At 36.1% G+C, this 22,519-nt stretch overlaps 1 protein-coding gene across 2 annotated transcripts; it reads right to left on the reverse strand.

The window, feature by feature from the left end:
* Positions 1-339: 339 nt before the first annotated feature.
* LOC149818151 (ubiquitin-conjugating enzyme E2 enzyme activator PEX22-like) lies at positions 340-21,766 on the reverse strand. Of its 2 annotated transcripts, XM_089984561.1 has the most exons (8): positions 21,536-21,766; positions 7,227-7,454; positions 7,086-7,133; positions 5,971-6,027; positions 5,792-5,893; positions 2,868-2,933; positions 2,336-2,437; positions 340-671 (listed from the first exon to the last, which is right to left on the reverse strand). In XM_089984561.1, the coding sequence occupies exons 1-8, from the start codon at positions 21,641-21,643 to the stop codon at positions 558-560; spliced, it is 825 nt and encodes a 274-aa protein (XP_089840687.1). In that variant the 5' UTR covers positions 21,644-21,766; the 3' UTR covers positions 340-557. The 2 variants fall into 2 exon arrangements, with proteins under 2 accessions (XP_089840687.1, XP_089840688.1); XM_089984562.1 differs by lacking the exon at positions 7,086-7,133 and having other exon boundaries at positions 21,536-21,765.
* Positions 21,767-22,519: the final 753 nt, after the last annotated feature.

Genomic DNA, 22,519 nt, shown 5'->3' on the forward strand with positions numbered 1-22,519 from the left:
CTTTCAAGGGGTTTGGTGCAGTGGGATGGGGCCTAGACCGTTTGACGGGCAGTCTAAGTTCAAATCCCATGGGTGTCACCCCCCCTGCGTAAGCTAAAGCTTGGTGTCTCCCTGGGGTTGAGGGGTAAGCCTTCAGAGTTTTATGCCAACATGGACAGAGACCGTAAGTACAGCAGGCTGAGCCAGAGCGGCTAGGTCTCTGCGCCTGGGGCGGTTTCTCCGAGTAAAAAAAAAACATGGCCACCACAGCTTGGCAGGACTTTCCAGAACAGCAGGTCACCTGACCCACCATCGGTTTCCATATAATAAACTAGAAAATTAAGTACTAAAGCAACATGGTTTCAGGAAAACAAAATGGGATCCTTAAGCAACTTGTATAAACAAAGTCTAGGGCAAATGAACCAATGAATTTGCACACTGGATTTTTACAAGTGACTAAGTGAGCTTTCTCTAGCTTACGCAGAAGTTATTAATGTCCACATTCACATGAACACGTGAATGATGGACCTTAACTTACAAATCACATAGTTAATACAAAATCATTCAGTTACGATTGCTCAACTTTGGTCCGTGCTTGAGAAGTACTGTCCTAAGCTAATCGAGCTGAAAACGTTTGGTGCCATGTAGCATGATCCAGTTGGTGTGACATGAAGTTGGTACCTTATGAATCGCTGGTGCAGCCACAGCAGCAAAGGGAACACAGTTGGAAAGATCTTAATATGAGAAAAGCAAGCATAGAACAGGAAGAAAGGGAAAGGCCCTTCCCATCAAGGGGCCAACTCTGCTGGTCAAGATAAAAATTGGATGATGCACAAACATGAAGCAGTTATGTCTGAGTAGGCAAGCTTCATAGCCACAAATTTTGTTCCCGGAAATTTCTCGGGAGTATTTTATTTTTCAAAAAGTGGTCGTGCTCGGGAAATATCGGGAAAATCTATGATGCTTTAAAAAAAATTTAAATGTAAAAAAATGACAAGGATAAGAAATAATAGGTCTTAGCAGCATCTGTTATGAAAACCTAAAGAAACAAAATTAGAAAAAGTTCTTAAAAATAAAATAAACATAAATAGGAAAATTATATATTTAAGCATATAAAGTAAGATCTTTCAAAATATTGTGATATTATCGCAAGCAATATCATGATATATATGTTATGGACAATATTCTGAAAATATTGGGATATTTTGTGTTTAGTATCAGCTGTAATGAAACAAAAAATAATACAAGATTGCCTCTAAGAGCTACAAGAATGCACAAACACAAAGAGACCACTTATGGGTCAAATACAATCTCTTAAAAGAGATATACAGGCACAATCAAAAGGGTCACTTATGGACCACCGAGGTGGCATCCCATGTGGTAAGTGGGGTCTTGTGCCAAGCTGAAGGCCCAGGTTCGAATCCCTCTGCCACATGGGGCTTAAGAGATATCTGGTAGGGGTCTGCCTAACCCCAGCTTGACTTTAAAAAAAAAAGGGTCACTTATGGACCTAATACACTCTCCCAATGGAGATACACACACAAACACTTAGAAACCACAATCAAAAGGGTCACTTATGGACCACCGAGGTGGCATCCCATGTGGTAAGTGGGGTCTTGTGCCAAGCTGAAGGCCCAGGTTCGAATCCCTCTGCCACATGGGGCTTAAGAGATATCTGGTAGGGGTCTGCCTAACCCCAGCTTGACTTTAAAAAAAAAAGGGTCACTTATGGACCTAATACACTCTCCCAATGGAGATACACACACAAACACTTAGAAACCAACAATGTAAAAAATATAGACTTGCATTAGCAATATGCTTAGAAAAGCATACTTTTACAAAGGGAAACAGTCCTTTATATAGGCACAAACAAGAAGCAAAGGGACTAGTCCAACTAGTCATTGGACTAGTCCCAACGGCTAGAAATATAGCTGTTGAGACTAGCCCAACGACTAGTTGGGCTATCCCAACAGCTATAAAATAAATAAATAAATAAAATAAGAAATACAAACAACAATATTACAAAACAGCCCTTACTAGACTGTTCCTATTACAAAACAAGAAAAGACTAAAATACCCCTGATAGGTATTTTATTACATACAAAAACATGTGTGTGTATGCATACACAAACAACAATATACACTAACATCAGCTAGGGAGTTTTTCTTGTAAATATCATGTTATTTTCAAAATATCAGTGATATTCCTGACTAAGGCAAGCTTGTCCACCTTCATATTCAGCACCAAACATTTTTGTGATAAATAGAACCAACAGGTGGTTAAGACTGGGAATAAGCGTCTCATGAACAAAAGGATAAAAAACCAATATGTACAAGAGCAGTAGTGGAAACTTACAGCAAGCTGAGAGACTATCTCTGTACTTGAATCAACATGCCAATCTGGTTCAAGTTGACGAACAAAAGATATCCTGCCATTTTCCGTGCTACAAAATAGAACCTGCAAAGAGATTCAGGATTGATCATCAATGCCACAAAATCTGCAGGAATAAGTGATTGGACCTTCCAGGGATCAGATTAATAACTAGAGTAGCCATATATTAGGCTTTGCATCTGTCAAACAGTTGAATGTTATTTAAACATGGCAAGCATGTCTGCATGCAAAGTATTTACTGTTTATCTGCAACCAAGGACGACATGTGCATTAGAACTTTTAAAAGTAAGAAGCTTTCAATGCCAAAACCTAGAGAATAAATGCTACATCAGCCTTGAGCAAGTTAAAAACAGAGCCTGCAACCGACAGAGTCACAAGACCTAATTTGGCCAGGTCACATCAACCATCCTGCTAGTTACAAACGCCTAAATTGCACAGATTGAGTAGTCACAATTTTTTATTACCTAGTACAAAATAAATTTGTTATTCCATTTACCTTGTCCTTCATCAGTCCGCCAGTGGTGAAAAGCCCAGCATCATCCAAAGCTGAGACTACTCTTTCCTGTGAACAAGAAGCTCTATGTCAATATGATAATAAACCGGCATGCTGTAAAGGAATTATGCCGTGATTTACTATAAAGTGCATAAACCACCAAGACTAATCATAGAAGAATGAAATTTTTACTTATTCCAAATCATATGCAGTAAAATGCAGCAAGGCCAGGGCTAAGCAACGACCCTTCAAAGCACATGCTTCTGAGTATTTGATGAACAAAATGTAAGCAATAAAACATAATTATGAAAAAAAATCATGATAGAAAAGCTAAAAGAAATTGTAAAAGCACATTTAATAACTGAAGCTCCAACTATAAAGTCACAAATTAAAGAACCAAGTAACAAATAAGAAACTACACTATGAACATATATAATGTCAATAACAAATAAGCAAAGAATAATAAACGGACAACCATACAAACAGAAATATCACAAGCAAAAGTACTAAATATTTATCCCTAGGAATTCTTCGGATAAACTTTCTTAGATTAACCTTTATTCAAGCTTCCAAAATGGATGAAAATATAGAAAAAAAATAAGGATGCAAAGATATGGGTAGTTTTCATGTTCTTCAAAAAGCCTTTTGAAAATTGTCAAACTCTTGAAAAGCTTGGTTTTGATCTCAAAGCATAGTTGGCAAACCTGTGACTCGGGCTAGGATCGCCCGACCCTTGACTCGCGGGTCAGCGGGTTGACTCGGTAACTTGGACGGGTTAGGACATAAATTTTTTTAGTGTTTTTTTTAAATAATACTTTAAATATTGAATATAACACTATGTTTTCTACAATGTGAATGCAAATAATCAAACTCCAAGCAGCAAATTCACTAAATCAAAGCATCAAATAACAACAACAACAACAACAATGACGCCTTCATCCCAAAAAAAAAATGGGGTAGGCGATATGAACCAAAAAAGAAAATCATTTCGGGTCTTCTACATGAATCCTTCTCCTTCAATCATTTCTATCCAATGTCATGTCCTCGGTGAGGTTCAAAGCATTCATATCCTTTCTTATCATCTCCATCCAAGTCTTCTTAGGCCTACCCCGACCTCTTTTAACTAATATATTATCCCATTTCTCCATCCTTCTAACTGGAGCATCATTAGGCCTTCGCCGAATATGTCCAAACCACCGTAAACGATTCTCTCTCATCTTATTTTCAATGGATGCAACGCCTACCTTCTTACGTATCTCCCCGTTTCGAATCTTATCTTTTATTGTATTTCTACACATCCATCTAAGCATACGCATCTCAGCTACACTCATTTTTTGAATATGATGTCTCTTGGCAGCCCAACATTCCGTACCATATAGTAAAGCAGGCCTAATTGTCGTCCTATAAAACTTTCCCTTCAACCGCAATGGCATTCTACGATCGCACAACACTCCAGTTGCACTTTTCCATTTCATCCACCCAACCTTTATCCTATGATTTACATCTCCATCAATTTATTCATTCTTTTGAATGATAGATCCCAAATATTTGAAACAATCATCCACCGGTATTTCCCACTCACCAAGCTTCACTACACTCCCATCACTACTTAGTTGCTTACTAAATCGACAATTCAAAGCATCAAATAACAAAAACTACAAAATATCTGCATAAAAAATAAATAAGTTTCATAACTGACATAGCAGCATACATAAGAACAATAATGAAAATTGTGAAATGAATATTAATAATTAAGCTACACATGTACAAATAAAACAAGTAAAAAATGAACGTGTAAACCAATAATTACAAAGAAAAGAAAGGCAAAAACCCCTAAATGTGAGGGTTATTACTTTATTTGTTGTCCACACTCCACACAATCCCACATTGTGCATAGTGCACAATCCTGCACTGCGGAAAACCCCTAAATGTGCATCGTGCATTGCCTCTCAGAGGCTCGCCTTGCAGAGAGAGCACCTGGCTGCCAGTGGTCGTCAATCATCGCCCTAGGGTTGGAGTTGCAGAAGGAGCGAGAGACAACGAGTTCTCAAAATAAAATCTGACTTTTAAAGTGGCGAACTGGTTCATATCGAAATGAACCGGTTCAAAAACTGAGATGACATGAAAAATCAGTACTGATTCACCGAGTCGGGTGATTCCTAGCCGATCCACGCCTGAATCTGGCTAAAACAGGTTTGGGCTTGATCGGTGGCCCAGTTGCTGGGCGATCCGATCAGACTCGGACGATTCCCGAGTCGGATCGCCAGGTTTGCCAACTATGTCTCAAAGAATGTTCAACAATATGTTGAGAGTATGCATTCATGCCTAAGATGAAGAACCAAAAGGTCTTTCACCTAAAAATGAGAGAGAAATGAAGAAAACACTTTTAAAGTATGGGCCTAGAGAACATTTGACCATTCCCCATGGAAGTCTGCTCCCAGTGGGACCCACACCATAAGAAGCAGACACTGGAGGCAGTTTCTCTGAGGAAACTGTGCCCTTTCCTCACCATCCTCCGTTGGTGGATGACTTGTCCCGTGCAAATGCAGCACTAGGCTCAGGGTTTATCTGTCATAGGGGTGGCAGCCTGGCAGTCAATGCAGGCAACCCTGTCAAGCAGGTGGCCTAAGCAAAGGAACCATTTAAGGGCCTGCAGCCAAATATTTAGGGGCACCTTATGTGGCCAGGGAGGTCAGTTGAGTAGGAGTTGCCTAAGTGATACACTTATTGAGTTTTGACTACACACATCCAATCTAATTGAAGAATTGAAACATCTAGAAGAGGTTGATTAAATTGAACCAGATCATCACAAAGTACATTTAAAGAGTATGCGGAAAGCAACACAACAGAATTAGGAATTCAAAGTCTAAGACAAAAGGCTCTACAAACATAAGCATGATCATGACAAAAGGGGAAAGAATGCTCACTTCACTCTCATCATCAAGAATCCTTTCCATCAAATAAAGATCACAATGTTTTGTAATCTCCAGAAGAACTTCAACCACAGATGACCTCACTGTTGCATGCTTCTGCCATAGAAAAAATAGAAAGAATTACTCATTAATTTCCATACTTTTCAGAATGGTTGACATATTTACTTGTCGACCTGCAGCTCTTCTGGTGTACTCTCTTCAAGTATGACGCCAAGCAGCTGGCACGTCATCTGCATCAAAGGAGAAAGAAAAAGAAATTCAAAATTGGATTGTTGAAACAACGAAGAATAGTCAGTCTACAAGGAAACTGAGAAACATATAAGAGGTTGGAACCAAAAATTACATGTACATCATTCTTTGTAACATAATCAATTGCAGGAAACACTCCCAATTTTAGCATAAATATCTACCCTTAAGCAGCATACCACATTAGCAAGAATGACATCGAAAATGGTAAAGAGTGGTTGCTGTCAGGAATTTGTATGCAGTATGCAGTTATGGATAATTATTCAAATTATACAGACTGAAATATCATTAGGTTTCAGAATATAATGCATCACGGTTTTTAAGCAAGCAAATCTAGAGAAAATATATATATACTGGCTAAGGCAATATAACAAGTGATGTAGAGGGCAACAAAGTAGGGTCTTGTAAGTTCTCACAGCTGTGATCAAGCACATCACCTTGCAAGAGCTAAATCCACAAAGTGGTCTATGACACAACTTGAACCCCTGCATTTGAAAAGCCTTCAAAAACAGCCCCATTTTGCATTATCATAGACCACTTTGAGAATTGTATGATGATTTGCCTTCCTAAGCCCCATTTTTCATTTTCATCTTATTAAAGACTTTTTTTCTTTCAAACAATAGAATCCTTGGTTTCCTTCATCTACTCGTATCTTCATTCTACCTCAGAAATTCCCTTCCCTCAAGTTATTTGTAAGTTTTCATTTGTAATTCATTTATCTATTTTTTCAGTCACTGAGATATCTTGTTGCCAATATCTTTAGAGTAACCACACCCCACTATGTAAACCGAACACCTAAACTCGACCAATCTCTCTGTACAAAAATGTAATTGATCTTGCTGTAGAAAAAATGATAGAAAGTGATGGTTTTCCATCATTCACAAGAATATAGCAGTTTTATGAGACAAGACATGTGCCACCAGAACGGTTAGAGTTTATGAGATAAAAAATGAATGACTTGAGAAAGTTCTCTGGTTCCTGAAATTCTACTGAGCACCAGAATTCATCCACTGAACTAGCAAGGATAGAAGGAAGATGTTACCTTCCTGCCACCATTTAGTTTGTTCTTTACAATTTGTCCCAGGGTCAGCTACAAAGCCAAAAGGACAAGCTTCAATATGAGCTACAGTTTGTTCTGCAAATTGGCAATAGTGCAACAACCAGCATGAAAGTGTAAGCTTACTTGCAGAGTGGGTTGGAACTCTTCACTTGCTGTGTGACCCTTTGGGTTCAAGAGTCGACTCTCTTCAAAACTGCAACCAACTTCATTTGCTTGATTCCCAGCACCACTATTTGATGAATCCCTTCGTTTCTGTTGCTGTCTCTGGCGTCCATCAGGGGTTTTCAAGAACTTCCAGGTGAATGCTATAGCAATGGCAAGTCCAGCAAGAGCACCAATGGAACCAGCACTCTGAAAATTGGAATTTGTTTGTGTATAAGGAGAAAGAAAAACAAAAAGGGAGTTTAAAGCAAAAAAATGAAAATTTCCATTTTTCTACCAGTATGAAAGAAAAGATGATAAAAATTAAAATAACAAAAAAATGAAACCAAACATTTACCATCTCTATGTAAAATGTACACATCTATGAGTGAGCAGTGATATTAAAGTTGTCAAAATTTTCTAGCATCAAATGCAGCATGCCAGAATCCCATGATTTGCAAAGAAAGAGGCAATCATCTAATATTATCACATTGACCACCCAACTTGCTGACATTTTACTCCCTGTTGGTGTCAATTTCATGCACTGCATAACCGGTGAGAAAGCATTAGCCATGAGTCTTTCAGCACCATTAACTAATGGCTTTAACAACACGAAAGAACAATGTTGTAAGTATCGTACGATATGGTATGATATGTATCGTTACTATAGAAAAAAATTATACAATACATACTCGTATCGCGATATGAGTGTAGATCGTATATGTATTGTGTGTATCGTATGATACAACTCTGTATCATACGGTATAGGGTATATCTTATGACACACCTTCGGCACACTTTAAAAAAGGTTAAATCATAATTTTTGTTTTTTGAGCTTTAAAGACCTCTTGAGGGCCGACTTCCTCATTTGTGTTAAGGCCATTAGAGAGGTATCCATGCACCCTAGGAGTCGTGAGAGCGATTTGAAGGATCGATCAGTGCTCAAGAAAGAGGGCTTTCGCGGTTTGCTCAAGTAATAGTGCATTTCCACCATTTTTTCACTCAAAGAAGTGAGTTAAGATAAAAAAATTCCTATTTTTTTCTTATTGAGTTTTTTTAAGGAAAGATGACATCAAATGATCCGGCATGGCAATAGGGCACTCAAATAATGAGTCAAAACCGATTGAAAATCGAGTGCAACTATTGTCATAACATTTTTTTGGGTGGTATCTCTTGGTTGAAGCATCATGTAGCTGAGACACATCTCAATGTTGTCCCTGCATGTCAAAGAATTTGCCGAATGTCATGAAATGGCAATGGCAGCAATTACTTACTGATATCAGAAAAAAAAAACAAGAAAAAGAAATGAGTAATGCAGAAATGGGGTATGCGCATCTTTGAAAGGACGAAGATGAGCTCTCGACTTCTAATCCTCCAATCTCTAGCATAGCATAAGTAAGAAGTTATGCAGAAGGAGAAAGGTGTGGCAGGTGCCAGAAGTAGTGTCGCGGACACAAAAAGAAGAGGATGATGGAATTCTTCGAGAGGAGGTAGAACTGAAGACTCTATTAGGAGCTTTTTCTCTCCTAGAACTGCTCATGAAGCGCAACCCAACATTCGTACTGCTATGACTCCTAAACATTTAGTTGAGTAAGATAATGTCGCGGTTGGAAGATAGTTTTATGATGCTTGCATTCCTTTCAATACGACAATTTTTTTTCATTCTCAGGTCATGGCAGATGCCATAACCAGTATCGGGCCTAGATATAAAATACCTTCATATCATGATTTGAGAGAAAAAAATTTAGAAACTAATATGAATGAAGTGAAGGCATATTGTTATGAGATGAGACAGTCATAGAGAGAAATTGGGTGTAGCATTATAGCAGATGGGTAGACAGACAGAAAGTCAAGAACCTTATAAATTTTTTTGTCTATTGAAAAAAAAAAAACTATGTTTTTGAAGTCAATTGATCTGTCTGATATGACCAAGACAACATGCGTATTGCTTAGAGTATTTGATCAAGTTGTGGAAGAGGTTTTCAAAATATTGTTCAATTTATTACTGATAATGCAACAATTTATAGGACAACAGATAAAAAATTGACAGAAAATTATGGGTCATTCTTTTGGATCCCATGTGTTGCCCATTGCATAGACCTCATGCTTGAAGACATTTATAGTATGGATGAGATAAAGCACACAGTTGAATGTTGCTAAAAAATTACTAAATTTATTTACAATCATGCATGGATTTTGAGCCTAATGAGAAAGTACACTAGTGGTATTGATTTGATTCGTAGTGCAGTTACTAGAGTTGCTATGAATTTTTTGACAGTGCAAAGTCTAGTAGAGAATAAAATTGCACTAAAAAAATGTTTTCATCAAATGAGTGAAATGCATATCCCCATAGATAAAAAAGAAAGCTAAGATAAATTGTAGATATTGTATACAGAAGTGAATTCTTGGATCCATGCGTGAAGTTATTGAGAATTACTATACCTTTGGTGAAGGTGCTTCGATTGGTTGACAATGAAAACAGCTCAGCGATGAGTTATCGTTATAAGGTCACGGATAAGGAAAAAAAAGTAATTAGCGATAATTTGAATACGAAAAAAAAATTGTACATGCCTATATGAAACATCATTGATCATAGGTGGATTGGGCAACTTCATCATCCTCTTCATGTTGCAACATATTATTTAAATCTTGTATTTAGATACTCTCCTACGTTTAAAATGGATAGGAAAGTCAACAAGGGACTTTTGGATTGCATCAAAAAGTTGAACCTTGATTATGACATTCAAGATCAAATTCATAAAGAAATAAAAATTTATGATAATGCATTGTATGATATGAGGAGACATGCAGTAGTGTGAAATCGTGCCACAATGCGTCCATGTAATTTATTTTGTCTATTTTAATTTTAATTTCATATTGTTATTTAGTTATACTATTTTGTATGATTGCATTTGTTATTGTCTTGTTGATTTCTCATTTTTTTTCAAACATGTGTTGGATCAGGTTTTGAAGTGATGTTCCAAATTTGAGAGCTTTTGTCATTCACATTCTTAGTCAAATGTCTAATGCAAGTGGATGCGAGAGAAACTGGAGCTTATTTGAGCAAATCCATATAAAAAGAAGAAATAAATTGAAGCACAAAAGGCTTAATGACCTCGTCTACATACACTACAACTTACGTCTGAGGCAGAGGTATACAAAATTATGATATTTTCATGTGTTTATTTAAAAAAAAATTATATCATACAAAACCCAACTAATTTTAAATTTTTTATGTCATCTTTTTAGGAAAATAAAAAAGTTATCATCAAGGAGGCACAAAGAGCAATTTGATCCCATCAGTTTGAAAATTTTTGATGTATTGGATGCATGGATTAAAGAAGCATACATTTTGAATGAAGAGGACATTCAGTGGATCAACGTGGAAGGAGCACGTACCATAGATGATGAATAGCCCATGTATATTGGAGACGATGTGAAAGTCAAAAGAGGAGGAGAAGAAGAAAAAGATAATGATAATTGAGGTTATATTTTAAAAAAAATTGATTATTTAACACTTAAGTGTTTATAAACTTGGTTATTTTGTTTTTGTTTACGTAATATGAAAGTATGAGTCTTGTGGCATCTTCTTAATTGCAAGATATTTAATATTTTTCATTTTTTTTGTGAGATAGTTGATGTTTGAAGATGTCTTATGCAACTCATAGAGAAATAAATGATTCATATATGATTTTATGGTTGTATTTTGTGCAATTCATCATTGTTTCATGTGTTATGATTTTTTTTAGAATTTTTGCTCATTTTTTTATGTTTTTTCATGATTTTTTGAAAATTTTAGAATATTTTATTAAAAAATTATGATTTTTGGCGATATGATCCGATACAATACAATACGTATCTTATTTTGGGCCCGACCGATACGGGTAACGATACGATACTTACAACCTTACGAAAGAGCATTCAGGTATAAAGAGTGAGCAAATTAACCTTAAAATTTAGATATCAAAATGCCTACATGGATTATTCATAAAGGGTCCCCATTTTTTAATTATTTGGGTACACACCATATTAGATAATGCCAAGAAATAGGTGAAAGTTCTAAAAAGATATCCATTCTCACATGGGTTGCAGAAGTCCTTATTGGTACCTGCTTTCTCTAGAGTGTCAATGTGTACCTCTTTATACTTGTGCATGATATCCCAACTGTTACCGACTTGAAGGGTATCGAGATTCAGAAAAATAATGGATCAAGCAGATGCATTCCTCATCATACCTGAAAATTTGTGTGTATGTAAAGCGTACATTGAGTATCACAACAAGGAAAAATATGTGTCCTTAATCAACATTTGAGGTTCAACTTATCTAGGCTGCACAACCTAATTTTGCAGGTAGACTTGTAGAACTACTTTTCATGGAGAAAATTGCAAAATTCCAGAAAATATTGTGGTATTTTACCTTTGACAGTTTTCTCTTTAAGAGAAGTGATAAAATCGTGATTCTTTCAAAGAAGCACTTATTTTTTGTGACTATGCTCTAAAGAATGTCAGAACCCATTATTACTGAAGATAGAAACCAACAATGCAAAAAGCTCAGGTTGGATCAATGGGTAGACGGCCAAACCTTAGCAAGAATATTTCTCAAGAATCTCAATGTGGCAGTGAACAAGCACTATGTGGAAGCAGATAAAATGAGATTCAAAATTCTGGTGTGCCAAAATGAGAAGAGTAAAAATTCACTAGGGTTTGAGAAGGGGCTGGGCTGGCTTGATGGCTAGGTTGGCAGCTTATGTGACTTCTTGAGCCTAAGTTGCCAATCTTAAGGTGCAGACTCTTCGCTAGGTTCAACTTCAATCCAAGGTCGAGTTCAGGATTAAGACATGTTGAGCCAAGCCTGATTTGAGCTTACTTAGTGTCAAGGCTCTGGCAGTGGTTGTCTTATATGCACCACAAAATTTCATTGAATAAATGGGGACAATAGTGAAACGAGATGAGAGCACATCAAACATAGTGAATATGGACAGTTGTCAAGAAATAATGTGATTGTTAAATGTTAAGTTACTCAATGATAATGCTTGTTATCCATCCTTGCAAAGAGCAAACAACAAACTGGTATGATGAATCCATGCTGTATGATCCTATGATCTACATCTTTTGCATGGTCGATCTCCTTGGGCATCAAAATGATATACAAGTCAGCAGCTTTCTAGCTATGTCACAAGGATGCGGTAAAAAAGGACACAGGACATGCCATTTTTGTGGAATTTCCTATTAAGAATAGTGTATAAGCAGACACAACACCAGCTATATCACAGTGGCACACCCAAATGGGCCTCTGTCACTGATGACACACACAGACATGAAGTCCGACATGTTTTAGTACATGACACGTTTATGACATGCTCTAAACCGTGTCGGACTCATTTTGGCTGTCTCACATTTATTTTGACAAAAAAATACACCTTAAGAAAAAAATAAAGAGCCTTTTGCTGCCCGTGAGAGAGAGAGATGACATGTCAAAGAAACATGACCTTGTCATCTTTGCTCTATTTTTCAATGAATCACAACATTAGAGAGAGAAGGTCCATTGGAGAGAGAGACATCTCATCCCACTTAATAAATATTACAAAAATGCCCTTGTATGTGACCAATATAAAATATCTTATATTAAATGTATTATATATTTTATATTAAATGTATTATATTAATATAAAACGTTTTCATAAGTATTTATTACAAAACACAAAAGAAAACTTTAAGTTTTAAATGAACAGTACAAAATATTTTATGTTAATATAAAACACCTTATTTCAAACATATATATAGTATATATATACACAAACATCATATCACCGTGTCATACTTTTCAAGATTTTGCCGAATCAGTGTCACGTTTATGAGTCATGTACATGTACACACTCATATCTTTGTGACATAGAACACGAAAATGAATTGGAGTGTCCCCGTGGCATAGCTTTCTATCATGTGCATTTTTTGTGGCAGAGAGAGTGCACCCATATTCTTCAGCAATGCTTAATATTTAGAAACATCCAAGTTGCATCTTAAACATTGAGTTGAACAGTAACCAAATTGTTGGGATGGAGGAAAAAGTGAAGCAAATACAAATAACGGTGAGAAACATGAACATCATAAGCCCTTTTATTCAGTTATATTCCCCCCAAAACAAAACTAACATTAATGCAGGGAGGCAGAGAAGAAGACAGTGAGTTCATGTCCTCACTATAAAACATATTCAAAGTAGCCAAAACCATAGATTATGAAGATAACTAACACTGTGTAAAAATGTCTGCAAAGAGACATTTGTGCACAAAGGCACTAAGTCTTCAATATGTAAAGTGTGCACAAAGGCACAAAATGAGAACTTGAAACAAGTGTGTACAAAGGCACAACACATAAATGAGAACACAAATGCTCAAAGGCATACAAAATAAAAAGAATCTTTATTAAAATGAATAGGAGCTTTTGCTAAAAAGCATGAACAATACAAAGGGAGTTCACCCCTATATATAATACACAAGGAGCAGAGGAGGAGCTCCAAAATAGTTGTTGGAGCCCCTCCAACGGCTAGAAATCTAACCGTTGGAGGGGTCCCAACGTCTATTTATGGGGCCCCTTAACAATGAAAAAGAAAAAAAGAAAAAAGGAAAAAAAGAAAAGAAAAAATTAAATTATAACATATTAAAAAAGATGAATATGCGCAAAAGAAAGTGAAAAGACAAAATTACCCTTATTGGGTATTACAAAAGGAATACACTTCTTTATATATATATATATATATATATATATATATATATATATATATATATATATATATATATATATATATATATATTTTAACACTCCCTCAAGCTTACGGTGCAATGACTAAAAGTTTGCCAAGGAGAAAATGGAAGCGCGGTGAATACAACGCCTTAGTGAAAAAATCAGCTAGTTGATATTCTGAAGTCACGTAAGGTAGATCAATGTCATTCTTTAGATATTCTTCTCTAACATAACAACATTCCATGTCAATATGCTTTGTGCGCTCATGAAAAGTGTGATTCTTTGCAATATTATTAGCACTCTTGTTGTCGCATCATAGCTTTGTAGGCTCTTGAACACTAACCCCCATATCTTTCAGCAAATGCTGAATCCAAACAATTTACATGGTGGTGGTTGCCATAACTCGATACTCAGCCTCCATGGAAAATAACAACACTTTCTGTTGTTTCTTGCATCTCCACGAAACCAAAGATTCTCCTAAAAAAACACAAAAATCAGTGGTGAAGTGACGGTTATTTGGGTTACCTCCCCAATTAGATTCAGTGTAAGCAATTAAATTTAACTCAGAAGACAAAGATAGAAATACTCCCTTATTTATGGATCCCTTCACGTATTTGATGATTCGAAGCACAACACTCATATAAACTGTTGTAGGTGCATGTTGGAAGTGACTTGCGACATGCACTGCATGAGAGATATCTGGCCTGGTAATACTAAGATACATTAATGAACTAACAAGTTGCCTGTAAGGAGTAGAATTTTCTAGAGGAATCCCATCATCAATCTTCATTTTTTTTCTTACTACTTCAGAAGTATCACAAGTTTTGTCATCTGAAATAACTGACCTGTCAATGATCTCACAAGCAAGTTTAGTTTGAGACAAAAGATACCCCCTGTGAAAATAAGCAACTTCAATGCCCAAAAAATATGTCGGAAATCCTAAGTCTGACATTTCAAATTTTTCGGTTAGAGTAGATTTGATACTTTTGATCCCTATTGCATCATCCCCTATAATTAACATATACTAACAAAATTACAATACCTGCATCAGAGTTCTTGACAAATAGAGCAGTGTCAGTATAACATGAAATGACTTTTTTTAATAGATACAATTGTGATTAGGCACCTAACAGTAACCATTCGTGCAACCGAGGCAAATGTTTCAGCGTAATCAATACCATATTCTTGACTATACCCCTTGACAACAAGACGAGCTTTATATCTCTCAAGAGACTCATCACTTTTGGCTTTAACTTTGAAAACCCACCTACATCCTATGGTTTTCTTTCCTTTGAGCAAATCTTGGAATTCCCAAGTTTTGGCTTTCCTAAGGGCTCTAAGTTCATTATCCATTGCCTCCTTCCACTCTATCATTTTATTTGCTTCTTCAAAAAATTTAAGTTTTATATAAGAATGAATAGCACTAAGGCATGCTCGATATTTAGGCGAGAATGATTCATAGGAAATAAATCTAGAAGGATTTTTTCTAATTCTCTCGGTTCTAAGAGAGTTATTTAAAGAGGAAGATTCACTGTATTTTTTAATTGCACTTTTAAAGTTAGTTTTATCTCTATGTATATAAGTAATAGGCTCACTAGATGTTCTTTCCTCTATGGGAGGATCACTAGGTTGATAAGAAGGATGGTTGTCATCATCTATATTTTCTTTTTCACTAAACTCATTGAATTCATCATCACTAGAAATATCATCATCTCTAGATAGTAACTCAAACAAGAAAGAGTAATCCATATTCTCTTTATGGGATTCATCCTTCTCAAAACCACTAACGTTTTCTAAGAAAGTCACATTCCTAGAAACATATAGTTTGTCGTTCTTAACATCATAGCATCTAAGTCCTTTTTGAGTTTCAGAATATCCAAGAAAAGCACAATGAATGACTTTTGGTGAGAGTTTGTCATTTTCGTCGGTAAGGACAAAACATTTACATCAAAAAATTCTTAACCTATTGTAGTCGGGTTCCTTTTAGTATAAAATTTCAAAAGGTGAAGTTTTGTTTAGATTTTTTAAAAGAAAGGTGATTTATAAGATAAACGGATGTAAGAGCCACCTCGGCCCAAAAAACTTTTTGAAATATTTTGAGAAATGAGTAAAGTCCTAGTTGTTTCAATAATATGCTTATGTTTTCTTTCGGCTAGACCGCTTTGTTGCGGTGTTTTTGGACAAGATCTTTGATGAACTATTTCATGGTTTTCAAGATAGTTTTTAAAATCATTTGAAAGATATTCTCCTCCAGAATCGGTTCTAAAGTTTTTTAAATTACCATTAAATTGATTTTTTATCATCATATGCTATGTCTTAAACGATGCAAAGACTTCATGCTTATGTTTAAGGAAGTATATCCAACAAAATCTTGAATAATCATAAAAAAAAAATAACATAGTAAGCAAATCCGCCCTTAGATACCACGGGTGCCGGTCTCCATACATCCGAGTGCACAAGTTTAAAAGGTTTGTTTGTAAACATAGATTTTCATTCAAAAGGCAAGCATCTCATTTTTCCAAAAATGCAATCATTACAATTGAAATTACTTTTACAGAGATCCTTAACAAAATACAAATAAGAAAGATTGACGACATTGGGATGTCTAAGTCTTTTATGTCAAACATTTATATCTTTATGTTGGGCAATATTACAAAAAGAATGTTTTGGAATTTATAGAAACTCCATATAGTAGAGATCTTCTTTTCTAGAGCCTTCCCCAATCAACTTCCCAGACCAACAATCATGTACCCAACATTTATTTGATGAGAACTTAACATCACATCCATGGTCCGAGAGTTGAGAAATTGAAAGCAAGTTTAAATTCAATTGTGGTATAAATCTAACTTTTGGAATAAAGAAATCTTGCTTTTCAAAATTTCCAACTCCTTTGATTTCAAGAGAAGCACCATTAGCGGTTGAAACAAATGATAGAAAAACATTTTTTGAATATTTGGAAAGTGCATAAAAATTTGGAGTCATATGGAAAGAGGCACCTGAATCTAAGAGCCAAGAGATTTTACCGAAATGAGAAGACATAGGGCACCAGAGATGGATCCTTTGAGGAAGGGTTGAAGAGCCTCTACAATTCGACCTAAGGATAATGCCCCATTATTGGAAGTAGATGGATTATTTTCTCTTTGTGGTTGAAATATAGTAGACATAGCTACCTTCTTCTTCCACTTAGGACAAACCGGCTTAATGTGTCTAAGTTTTTTACAAAAGTGACAAATGATTTTTTCATACTCCCTTCCTTGATTCCATCTTTTACTTTGTCATCCTTCTTCTCTTTGATTTTGATCTTTGTTGAAATGAGGAGGCTTATATGACTTTAAATTGCTTCCGGGTCTAGAGACGACATAAACACCTTCATTTTTATCTTTGTTTGAAGGTCTGGCAAGAACACTTGGGTTTGATTTACTTATTCCCAATCGAGTCTCATCTCCACTTAATTTGGTAAGAACATCTTCGAGAGGAGGAGAAGTAAAAGAGGATAGGAGAGAAGACCTTATTTATTCAAATTCGGGTATAAGCCCGTTTAAAAAGTTAAAGAATAGGTCTTCTTCTAATTGTTTGTGGCGAAGCTCAATGGCTTCTCCACTCTACTTAGGTTCGAGCATAGCAAGCTCATCCCAAATGGAAGACAATTCAACGAAATACTCTCTAATGGTCATTTCGCCTTATTGAAGAGTCAAAGCTCTCTTTCGAAGATAATACTTGTGAGATAAATCTCTTGAGGTATACATCCTCTCAAGATATTCCCACACTTGAGACGCTTTTTTAAATTTTAAAATATTTGCATTGATCCTTGTCTCAACCGAAGAAAAGATCCATGATAGGATTTTTTAATTTTTCATCTCCCACTCTTCATGTTTTTTGCTATATTCCTCAAGTGCTTTTGTTCTTTCTTCTCCATCAAGAATTTTTATTTTCCCTTTTTCAACCATCATAATCTTTGGCTCTGATTCCGGTATTGAACCTTGGATATAACCCCAAAGTCCCTTACCTTTGATGATGTGTGCTTCCATATTTCTGGCCAAAACATAATAGTTTGACCCATTGAGCTTAAAGCCAAGAGAAAAGTGAAAATCTTTTTCCACCATGGAGAAGTTTACGAGAGAAAGAAAAAAACTTCAATAATAGAGGCGCTTACCACAAAGGGTCTTTTAAGCTCACTTGAAGAGATGTATTGCACTTAGAAGTGAATTGAAGGAAAGATTGAGAAAGTGCATGCTTTTCGAGGCAACCACCGGAGTATGGCAAAACACAAGCTATTCTTTTATCGACCTTGCTTTGATACCATGTAAAAATGTCTTCAAAGAGACAATTGTGCACAAAGGCACTAAGTCTTCAATATGTAAAGTGTGCACAAAGGCACAAGATGATAACATGAAACAAGTGTGCACAAAAGAACAACACATAAACGAGAACACAAATGCTCAAAGGCATACAAAATAAAAAGAATCTTTATTGAAATGAATAGGAGCTTTTGCTAAAAAGCATGAACAATACAAAGGGGGTTCACCCCTATATATAATACACAAGGAGCAAAGGAGGGGCTCCAAAATAGTCGTTGGAGCCCCTCCAACGGTTAGAAATCTAACCGTTGGAGGGGTCCCAACGTCTATTTGTGGGCCCCTCAAAAATGAAAAAGAAAGAAATAAAAAAGGAAAAAGAAAAAAGAAAAGAAAAGAAAACATTAAATTACAAACATATTCAAAAAGATGAATATGCGCAAAAGAAAGTGAAAAGACAAAATTACCCTTATTGGGTATTACAAAAGGAATACACTTCTTTTATATATATAGATACATATGCATATATATAATATATATATGCATATATATAGATAGATACATATTTTAACACACTGTTCCGTATGTATTATGTTCCCCTCTATAAGGCTAGGAGTATCCACAACAGCCATGTAGCTTCTTGCAAACTCAGAGTCACTTCCTGCTTGTTGGAATTCACAGGTTTCTTAGTTTTCATACAACAATAGGCAAACTTTTGAGAAATTGACTAACAACATTATTACTTGATGGCAATGGATGATAACTTCATGAACCAAAAGTTGGGAAGACTTAGGAGTTACTGTAAGAAAGTCAAATAGATGGAAGTACATGGTCAAGGCAAAGTTCAAAGCATGAAGGAAAAATCAACATCCAGAAAGAAAGGTTCAAAATAATTTTTACAAAATCCAAATGCCGAGTATATATTATATTCATGTTAACTTATCTAGATCTAGACTAAGGATGATCTAAATCAATTATAGCAACACAAAATGACAATTACTCCTCACAACTTTTGGCAAACCCCAAGAGAAAATGTTTATGTTGCAGATTTACTTTGAGCATCTGGCTAATGCACTCTATCCTTATCTTCCACTATCAAGGAGCCACCATGTCCATTATAGAATCAACTCTTTCCTTTTAATTGTGTCAACCTTCCAAATGATGATCCTCTATAATTTAATATCTTTGCAGGTACACCTTCCTCATTCAACCAAGGGACTCCATAAACACAACCAAGTAGGAGGTAATGAGCAAAAAAATTAATAATAATATTCTGATTTAATAATTCAAAAGCAAAGAAAGCAACGAGATGAAGACAGTAACCCTGTGTTGATGGCAAGAACTGTGTAGTGTAAAACTAGCACTACAAAGATGATGACTCTAGGCAGTGGTTCCTATCCCAAACAGTCTGCTTAGGAGGGAATCTCACTAAAGGTACTATAAGTGATGAGTAGAAATATTTACTAAGAAAAATCTAAATTACAACGCAAAGGCACACCTAGGTATCTACTACCTAAGCAAAGACTACCTAGGCACTGGTACTAGGCGAGTGCCTAGGTATTTTTATGTATATTTGACATTCTTTTTTAGCTTAATTGGATGTCCACAAGGGAACGTTTAATGAGGTTGGTGGCAATGATGATGATGTGATGATTGAGATTTACCTCCCTTCAGCTCTTTCTTTTCCTTTTTTTTGTTTGAATATTGGATTGACAGGATTCAGTTCAATAGACCATACAATCTTATTTATGAATATATGTATTTCTAGACGCATATCAAATACATTTGGAATATTTTCTTTCATACGTAGATTTTACCTTCCCAAATATGTACTACAATGCTAGTTTGTGATCATTTAGTAAAATGAACACTTTTATATATGTCTGCATCTTGCACTACTTAAGATACTATTGCAAATATTACAGCATATGTCAAATTTCATATGATATTAAAACTTCTTTTTGCATAACCCACCAAATTGAATAGAAGGAGGATAATAGGTCCGCTAGTCTTTAGTCTTGCTTGCTTTCATTGTACCTCACTAGCATCACTATATTTTCAAAATATCACCTACATCTATGACAGTGCTCAAAAGCTAATATGCTAGTGACCATTCTCAGGTCCCTCACTGACATTTCCCAAGCAACCCACTATAAAACACCAAACATCAGTGGTGCTGCAAGCAATAGCACAGTAAAAGAGGTTTTCCAACATGGGCAGCTACTGGTTGTTTAGTTCAAAGAGAGCTGCATAAGATTTTGTCCAACCTTGCACACAATGCGGCTTGGTCATAAGACTAATAACAGTGAAGCTCCACATAACGCATATTTATTTATGATATGATGTGCACCCTAGCAGGAAGATCTTTGATCTGTTCCAAATCCACCTCATTCAATGCTCTCTTTGAGATATGACCTTCTGTAAGCTGGTTAAATAAGGAATGGTTTGTTTCTATGTCTTGCTTATGACACTGAGTGTTTTTACAGCTGTCTTGTAGACTTAAAATGAGGCTGCTGCATCGCATAATCCATATCATACTAATACAGAAAAATTCAACGACTAGGGGACTTGGGAAGGAAGGAAAATGGGGTAGAGGTTAAAGGGAACAATGAGACCAAGGTCAGGAACCTTAAAAACAATGAGGTCTAGGGTCTAGGTCGCTGGAAGTCGGAACATTGCTTACCAGGCAGAGAATAAAAACCTAGGAAGGCGATCACTTCAGCGACACTATCCACTTGTACTTTGATAGAAGTGAAGATGGTATTCAATCAACATGCAGAGTTACAGCGTATTCGGTGAAATACGATGCATTAACGTGATTTACCACTTGGGTATCGCTTATATAAGCAAAAATCATTACATTAAGCAAAAGGGGCCACGCCTATCAGCTACCAATCTACTATTAACTCAATCAGTACATACAGTAGACAACCCACAACCAGAAATATTACCACATAGAGCACTAAAAAGGCTTCCCCATTTTCAACTATGAATTCCATTATTGTAATTTCAACAAGATAATTACAAAAAAGAAAAAGGAAAAAAGAGAGATCCCCACATCACCCTCTCTCATGATCTCAAACACCCACATCGTAGATTCATATATACCCCCCAAAAAATCGCAATAATTATAGGAGAAGAAAAAAAAGGCCCGTTTGAGGTAAAAGATGCAACCAAGGCCAGAAGGAGACAAACGAAGAACGAAAACTTACGATTTCGAATCGAACATACGAAACCAACAAAGGGAAAAGAATACCTTGTGATTCGACAATAACAACAGCAGATCGGAAACTCTGGCCGTCAAGAGCGTGCTGAATCTGTCGAATAGGTGAAGAACCTGACGGATCAAAGAATCCGACTCCATTGAAGAGGATGAAGCGAAGACCTTCACGGGAGGTGAAGATGAAAGAGAGAGAAGGTGTGCTGGTTCAGACCATCATAAGGTCGACTCCGAGAGAAGAAGAAAACCTCTTAATTTTTGGAAGCAGCAAGAGAGGAGAAAAGGGGCGCCGCCGGAGAGCAGGCTCTCTCTCTCTCTCTCTCTCTCTCTCTCTCTCTCTCTGATCAATTTTCTGATACAGTCCAATCATTTACATGATATTTCATATCAAGTACTGTATTTTCTGAAATTCTTAACACCCGCAAAACTTTCCTTGGCGATGGTAAAAAAACAGGGCTTGTGATGAACCGATGAGGGCGACAGAGGGATTTGGATTTGGATCTGAAATGCAAACAGAAGATCCGAATCAGGATTCATATTTGAATAAGATCCAATGAGATAAGGTTGAATCCAAATCCGAGATGCATGTAGTAATAGTAGGTCTGAAAAAAGTAGAACAAAACAAGCTATTTACGGGTAAAAAATGCAACAAGATAAGATTTTGATAGGAATCAATTCCATATCCAACTTAAAATTATCAACCCAAATCCAAAAGTAATCCATCTGAACAAATCCAAATCCGATCCAATGCATATTTGTTTTTTTTTTTACTTAAAGAATCCAATTTCAAAAACACCATGTCATACTCAAATTGGATATCTGACCATATCCTATCCATTTGCAGCCCTACGCTCAAAGGAGAAGGGAGGTTCCTTAATTCTAATATTTTTTTTCTAGTTTTCTTCACATTTGTGCATTGGCCTTTTTAACCCTTTCTCACATGGATATTCGGACTCTAAGTGGACCCAAACATGACTCAATTTAAGCTAAATGCAAACCGATCCATATGCCCTGTGTGTG

The sequence above is a fragment of the Nuphar pumila genome, chromosome 13 (genome assembly GCF_984573655.1).
Source record: "Nuphar pumila chromosome 13, dmNupPumi1.hap1.1, whole genome shotgun sequence".
Taxonomy (NCBI): Eukaryota; Viridiplantae; Streptophyta; class Magnoliopsida; order Nymphaeales; family Nymphaeaceae; genus Nuphar; species Nuphar pumila.

Bases quoted from the DNA above. Each gene is read 5' to 3' on its own strand.
- LOC149818151 (XM_089984561.1), bottom strand. From the start codon at position 21,643: ATGGAGTCGGATTCTTTGATCCGTCAGGTTCTTCACCTATTCGACAGA. The intron at 5,894-5,970 runs GTCGACAAGTAA...TTTCTATGGCAG, and splicing joins GTACACCAGAAGAGCTGCAG to AAGCATGCAACAGTGAGGTC. The intron at 2,934-5,791 runs GTGAGCATTCTT...TCTTGTTCACAG, and splicing joins TTCTTGATGATGAGAGTGAA to GAAAGAGTAGTCTCAGCTTT.